We start from the raw sequence: 7,303 nt of genomic DNA on the forward strand, positions 1-7,303 counted from the left end.
ACCCCCCCCCTCCCCCGGCCCCAGCCAGTGCCGCCGGCAGGTCACTGCAGAGTGGCCCGAGCCAGGACTGATGGCCTAGAGCAGCGAAACGGGCAGCGGGTGCCCACCTAATGCAGCAGCAAGATATTGACCCGCTGCGGCCGCGGACCGCAGGAATGTGGGCATGCCGCCCGCATCTTGTGTGGCCATCGGGCCGCCCTCACTGCACACGGCCGCCCCGTCTGCCCCGTTCTCTTCCTTCTGGATTTTTGCTGGAAGGTGGAGACTGGCAGAGCGGTGTGGGGTTGGGAGGACCCTCTGCCTCTGCGCCCAGGGCCATCCTTAGTTTGGGAAAACAAGGTTACTACTCCCTGGAGCGTCTCTGGAAAATGTCCATGGCTAACGTAGACTTTCCCCGCAGGGTCCCACAGGAGAAACGGGTCCAATGGGCGAGCGTGGCCACCCTGGGCCCCCAGGTCCCCCCGGTGAGCAGGGGCTCCCCGGCCTTGCCGGGAAAGAAGGGACGAAGGTGAGTTAGTCAGGCCTCCCTTGCAGGCCCGGACTTCCCTCAGGGACCTCTGTGTTCTCTGGCTCTTTCCCGATGAATGAGTAGTGTCTCAGACACACGCTCGTCACGCCGTCGGCTCCCCACACAGATGATCACTTTTGCCTGGGCTGAAGGAGGCTCTGAGCTGGGGGTGGGGCAGGTGCCAGCCGGGGGCTGGGGGGTCAAACCGTCCTTGGCCTTCTGCCCCGGGGCCGCTCCTGGCTGACCTCCCCTTCCCCTGGCTACCACACTGGCTCCCAGAAGCCCTTAACCCACCCTGATGCTTCATGTCAGAAACTAATTTAGCAGAAGGCGACCATGCAAGGGTTTCTCACTGTAAGAGGCCAAAGAATAAATAATGAAGACGGAAAGCGGGATGTGTTCCCAGCCGGCCTCTTAGCGTGGGTCCTGAACCTCCTCTGAGTTCCTCATGAAGCCTCCCCCACAGCCGGGGGCCCCTACTTGCTGGTCCTAAGTCCTGGGTACCAGCTTGAAAATGGCAAGTTTCTCCTCACCCAGCTTTTCAGTGAGGAACTCAGCAGGCCCAGGCGCGCATGCGAGCGCACGTGTGAGAGGAAATCTGAAAATAACGGAGAGCCTGTAAAGCGTTATTGAAAGAATTACACACATCTGTGCTGGGGTACACGTGTGTGCACCTAAAACCACACGTATGTGTGTGTGACGTGTGTAGACACACACGTAGATGTAGATGGGCACGTATCCCCTCCCCAGGAGGGCTGAGTTTGGAAAGGAGGCCAAGGGCGTGCTGGTTTGGAGATGCCCTCTGCTCCCATGTTGGGCCCGGAGAAAATTCCAGAAGATCCATCAAAGCTTTCGTGTGCTCTAGGGAAAATGCTCAGGCAGTCTGTCTTTCCAGGAAATGTGGTTCTGGGCTCGGAGCAAGTATCTTGGGTGATAACGGGTCTATTTTGGGTGATGTGGCCAATGGCCTGGCCACAGGCCCCTTTACCTGAGAACGACTTATGAGGAGTCCCGAATACATGGAAAGGGTCAACGTGGGGGCAGAGTAGCCACCTGGCCCTCAGCTCCCACTCAGCCCACCGTGGCCCCAGAGGGATGGGGTCTGTCCCCAAATCGCACACGAGACGGCCTGCAGAATGCGCCTCCTGGGCGTGAGCAGAGGCTGTGGTCCTGTGCCCAGCTGCCCATGGGCAATTCCGGGCACGACTCCGCGGCTCCTCCTGGAGCTGCTGTCCAGAGCGGCCCCCCTCCGGCCCGAGTCCGGTGGATCCTGGAGAGGAGGCCCCGACCCCCCTGCACCCTGTCCTGGGTGGCACTCAGAAACTAATCTATGGCTCTGATTTCAGGGTGACCCGGGCCCCGCCGGCCTCCCTGGGAAAGACGGCCCTCCTGGATTACGCGGCTTCCCTGGGGATCGCGGGCTTCCCGGCCCGGTGGTGAGCGAGAGGCCAGGCGGGGGATGGAGCTGGACGCCGCCCAGCCCGGGGCCCTCGCCCCTTGGTGTCCCCAACACGTTCCTGTTGCTTTGCAGGGTGCACTCGGACTGAAAGGCAGCGAAGGCCCCCCTGGCCCGCCGGGCCCCGCGGTGAGTGCTGCCGGCGACACACACGTTTCATCCGGCCTCTTGCTGGCAGTCTCGTGCGCAGGCAGACAGGGTGGCCCCCAGGGCCAGGAGAGCGTGCCCGCCGGCCTCGGCCCGCTGTGGGGCCTCGGAAGGCCACGTGGAAGAGGCGGACAGCGGGCCCCTAGCTGGCAGCTGGGGTGACCACGAGCCAGGGGCCCGCTGCGTGAGGACAGGCAGAGAACTGTGCGGTGTGCAGGGAGGGCCGTGCGGCTCTGTCCCGCCCTCGAGGAGCAAGGCGCTTGCCCACGTGCCCGGCGTGGGTCTGGGCCTGGGGCTGTGGGAGCGGAGAGGAAGGGGAACAGGCCCCCTGTGTGGGAGCACAGGCTGCCCACGCACAGGCGAGGCAGCACAGGGGCCATCTGTGACCGCAATGGCCCCTCCGGCGTTCCGAGTCTGGTCCGCACCATCGCAGGGAAGCCAGGCGGAAATGAAAATGGTGCCTTTCTTTCTGATAAAGGCCGGTGCAGAACGACGCCGGGCGACAGTGGCCTGCCGGTGCTGACCCGAGAATTAGTCCAGGTTCCCACCCATCAGTGGTGCCCGGGGAAAGAGCATCCTCTATAGAACATGTGACATGGGGGCGGGGGAGCCCTTTGTGGGCAGGCAGAGCCAGCGGGGAGAGGATGGGGGCCCAGGGCAAGGGGGGCACGCCAGGCAAGCACTTAAGGAGGCTGTGTCCTCAGACCCCGGGGGAGAGAGACAGGCACCTGCTTGGAATTATGGGCAGGGAGGAGCCAGGAGGGGACCAGAAACCCAGAGCCTTGAACGCTGGTCTAAAGAGTATGTGCTGCTGAGAGCCCTGGGAGCTACTGAGGGCTCTGGAGCGGTGAGACTTCGTGGCACTTTGGAAAATCGTATCCGTGCATTTGAGAGCCTTGGGAACAAACCATTTTCTCGTTCGTGCCAGGGATCCCCAGGGGAGAGAGGCCCTGCCGGCGCTGCCGGGCCCATCGGAATCCCAGGAAGACCCGGGCCCCAAGGACCTCCAGGGCCGGCTGGGGAGAAAGGAGCTCCTGTAAGTACCGCCTCGGGGGAGCGGGTCCCCTACCCGTCAAGCCTCACCCCTGCCCCAGGGGCTTGTGGGAACGGGGAGGAGGGTGGCGTGCTTGCTGGTCCCCCAGGAAACTGAGTGTGTCCCCAGTGTCCTGACTGAGGTCCAAGGATGGGTTCCCAGTGGCTTCTTTCAGGGAGTGACCTGAGCTAGGGGGGTGCCGGGGAGCTCACCTGTGCAGCTGTTTCCCAGCACACGCACACGGAGGGGTTGGGGACAGTGCGGCCTTAGCCTCTGCCGGCCTCCGTGTGTGGCCGGGTCACAGTCGCCCAAGTGAGAGAAGGATGTGGGGGGTGGGGGCCTCCTCTGCTGGTCTGGGGCTGGAGGCGTGTGCCGAGAAGAGAGGCTTCTCCCTGGACCCCGACAGCCGGCCATCAGTGACCCTGAGTGTGGCCCCGCCCGGCGTGGAGGCCTCAAGAGACCTCCTGCCCCAGCCTCGTTTCCATTTGGGAGATTAATGGGCCCCTGGAAGCCGAAGGCCGCTCTCTGCCAAGCGCCTTTCCCAGAATAACCACAAAACACCCCTTGCCGCCCTGATGCGCTCCTGTGCCGACCGTATTTGGCTCCCACCACACGGCTTTGCAAACCCTCAGCACCCCGCGTTCAAACAGCCCCAGAGACCAGCGTCAGCTCAAACTTCCCTTTGGAATTGAGGCGTCAGAATGAGTGAGCTTCTGGGGGGAAGGAGCAAACGCGCTCACGGGCCATCCCAGCAGTTAGGACGCCCATGCCGAGGGATGCCTGTTAGAAAGATCTAGTCTTCCTTGTGTGATCTGCGCTTGGCGGTTCGTGGGTAGAAAGGGCCCCCTGCTGACCCCACGCTGGGAAACCCCGTTCCATGTGGCATTGGTGGTTCCGATGCCATTTTGTTTCCACTGAGGCCCTCGGACATCGACTCGGCCGAACTCAGTGCCAGAAACCCGCCTTCTGAGGCGCTTTCGATGCATACAGAGCGCACAGGTCCGGCTGGAAACGGTTGGGTTCGTTGCTTCAAGAGAGGAAGTACTTGAGCAGAACTCTTTCGTGGATGCAAAGCTTATCTTTCTCCCCAAACAGCCCCAGGGGGAGGCAGCCAGGCGTCCCCCAGCACTGCCCACTGACCAGTCATGTCAGACGGAAGATTCCAGGCAAACCAGTCAGCCTGGGCCTTTTCTGGCTCAGTTAGGGTTGAAATCTATACCGGCAGGAATGAAACTGAGGGGCAGGGAGTGAGCTGTGCAGGCAGGAGAGGGTGAGACGGGACAGTGGCACCGAGTAGGCGCTGGCCACCCGTAGATCTGGACACTGAGCACACATTTCCCGTGCCCCCTCCCCAACCCACTCCCCTGTGCTGCACCCACGGAGTGACACGGCGACCCAAGCAAAGCAAGGACTTAGTAAGGACGTTTGCGATCACCAGGAGCAATTACGAGGGAAATGAATCAAAATTACGAGGAAAGAGAGATGGGAGCGTGCACGCGTGCCTGTTTGGTGGGGGGAGGTGTTGGCAGAGAATTAAAACGGTAAGAACGTTGGTGGCGGCCAGAGCTCAGGCCCTCCCGGCCGCTAGCATTGGCGAGCCCGCACACAGGCTCAGGAATCTGGCTGGCTGGGTTTGAATCCGGGCCGCATGGCTCACAAACTGTGCCTCGGTTTCTCCATCTGTAAAAGAGGAGCCCTTCCTAGGAAACGCAGGGGTGTGCGGGAAGTGGGTGGCAGGGGCTGGGCTTAGAGGGGCCCTCAGTGTAGCTGGCTGAAATCCGTGAGGACCGGCAGGGTCAGGGCCCAGGATGCCTGCTCCCAGCCCCGGGGCCTGTCCTCTCCGGAGTGATGAGCTGGTGACAGGGTGTTCCCATGACGGAGCTATGTTTGATTGGGGGTCTCCTCTCCTCTGCAGGGTGAGAAAGGTCCCCAAGGCCCTGCTGGCCGAGATGGCCTCCAGGGTCCTGTGGGGCTCCCCGGACCAGCCGGCCCCGTAGGCCCCCCCGGAGAAGATGGAGACAAGGTAAGAAGAATGAGGGCAAGTGTCCCTGCCCGGGGATGCCGCGCAGCCCGGACCGCCATGCGGGCGCAGCGCAACCCCTGTCCGCCCTGCTAGCTCAGCATCGGTGCGGGACTTTGGGAAAGCTCGAGAACAGCGTGGTGATCAATGGGGTTGCTGGCGTGCTCGGGGGTGGGGTGGGGGCTTCGAAAGTGCTTTCCTCCCATGGGTTCTGCCATTGCCGGAACGTTCTCGGCCAGCAGCCTGAGCGAGGAGATCTCCCCGCTCCCCGATGCATCGCATTGGATCCGAACGTGCCAAGCCCAACATAATGAGATTTTCCTCAGTGTCTATTTTTAAACGCATTCACTTGAATTATCAAAGCTCCCTTTCATTAAGCATGTGGTTGATGATTCTGCTGCTATTACCGCCGGAGCCTATATTTTATTCCTCATTTAATGAAGACAGTGAAATTTTGCTCTTTGGTTTAACTTCCCATTTGTGATAATTCTCGGGTGACATTTCCGACTTTGTCACCTGTGCGCAGATGATTCCCCTCAGCGAGGAGGGCAGCTCTGTACCACCGAGACGCTGGGCGCTCTCATGACCCCTCCGGAGCTCAGTAGCCGCCCTCTCTGTTTTTCCACCACTGCACCTCCCGATTTGACAGACGAAGTAAATATTTCCGCCATGATTCTCATTGCATTTTAAAATCCGCTAAGATCCTGTGCCGCGTGAGATCAAGGCCACGTCCCGTTCGGTTCTGTATTAGAAGGGAAGGCAACTTGATCTGTGGAAACGTGTCTTCCTTGGAAAGTGTCAGCACCCCCCACCATCCTGGGGAGGAGACTCTTCATCTCCAAGGAAAATTCACTGTGGGTAGCGGATACCACGCAGACGGCCCTGGCTAACGCTCTTCCCCGTCTTCCGCAGGGAGAGGTCGGGGAGCCTGGACAGAAGGGGAGCAAGGGGGACAAAGGAGAGCAGGTACGGGGGCCCCGCGCCCGCCCCCCTGTGTCCACACGGCCGCTGGGCTCTCCCTTCCTGCTGCAGCTCGTGTGTGGGTGACGTGTGTGCACACGTGTGCACGCGGGCGTGTGTGCATGCATGCACACGTGCACGTACATACCTGAGCGAATCCCTTGTTAACAGATGAGCAGGAAGTGCTCGCAGGTTTGGGGAAATGGGGCCAGTGGAGCATCGGGCGGTGAGGTTTTCGGCTCCGCAGGCCTGGCTCTCGGCCGCCCCTCAGGGCCCCGGGCACCCTGACCGCTGCCTCTTCACTTTGCCCTTTTTTCTTTGCTCAGTCTGCTTGGGGCCCTAGTGTGTTCTTTGAAAAGCCCTGTCACTGGGGGCCAGCTCCTTCCTGGTGGTGGTGACATGCGTCCACTCTCTCGCGCAGCCGGGCGGTCAATGCCGTGTGCCCCTAGGGCCGCCCCCCGGCGCCGCCCGGCTCCCCTTGCCTTCCTGTCTCACTCGCTCCCTGGGCCAAGGTGGGCTGTGTTTGGGGACGCGCGGGCGCCGGCGACGCTGCCAGCCTCACGCTCTGGCCCGGGTCCTCGCCCTGCGTGGGTGGCGGTGTGGCGGCCAGCCTTGTTTCTAATGCAGGGCCTCCTGGGCCGTGTCCTGGGCGTGTGGCGGAAGCTCAGAGGTTGTGCAGTGGCCGCCAGCACCGCCCATGATGACGCACCCGTGCGGCGGGGCTGGCGTTCCTTCCCCTGATGGCCACACGTGGGCACCGAGCTGATGGCCTCAGGCCACGGTCCCTGCACCCACGGGCCCTCTCCCTCGGCCTCCGCTCTGACCCAGGCAACCGTGTCTCTGTTTCCCCGCCAGGGTCCGCCTGGGCCCACCGGTCCTCAGGGCCCCATCGGACAGCCGGGCCCCTCCGTGAGTATCTGTGCTGGAGGACCCTCGGAGCACCCCGGACCCCTCCAGCCCGCGGGGCGCTGGTGACGGCTCCTCACCCCCGGCTCCATTATCCCCGCAGGGAGCCGACGGCGAGCCAGGCCCTCGTGGCCAGCAGGGCCTTTTCGGGCAGAAAGGTGACGAAGGCCCACGAGGTTTTCCTGGGCCCCCCGGGCCAGTGGGGCTGCAGGTAACGAACCTCAGGGTTTGTGCAAGGGCCGTGGCCTCCTTCCGGGGCGTCCTCATCTTTGC

General features: G+C 62.4%; 1 protein-coding gene across 1 annotated transcript in view; it reads left to right on the forward strand.

The window, feature by feature from the left end:
* COL5A1 (collagen type V alpha 1 chain) overlaps window positions 1–7,303 on the forward strand; it is a 130,513-nt gene that overhangs the window by 100,845 nt on the left and 22,365 nt on the right. Inside the window, exons 41-48 of the mRNA XM_077774622.1 lie at window positions 401–508; window positions 1,855–1,944; window positions 2,040–2,093; window positions 3,040–3,147; window positions 5,060–5,167; window positions 6,077–6,130; window positions 6,980–7,033; window positions 7,134–7,241. Coding sequence (XP_077630748.1) covers window positions 401–508; window positions 1,855–1,944; window positions 2,040–2,093; window positions 3,040–3,147; window positions 5,060–5,167; window positions 6,077–6,130; window positions 6,980–7,033; window positions 7,134–7,241 — 684 coding nt within the window. The remainder of the gene's footprint in view (window positions 1–400; window positions 509–1,854; window positions 1,945–2,039; window positions 2,094–3,039; window positions 3,148–5,059; window positions 5,168–6,076; window positions 6,131–6,979; window positions 7,034–7,133; window positions 7,242–7,303) is intronic.

This window comes from Crocuta crocuta, unplaced genomic scaffold, assembly GCF_008692635.1.
Source record: "Crocuta crocuta isolate KB4526 unplaced genomic scaffold, BGI_CrCroc_1.0 scaffold458, whole genome shotgun sequence".
Lineage (NCBI taxonomy): Eukaryota > Metazoa > Chordata > Mammalia > Carnivora > Hyaenidae > Crocuta > Crocuta crocuta.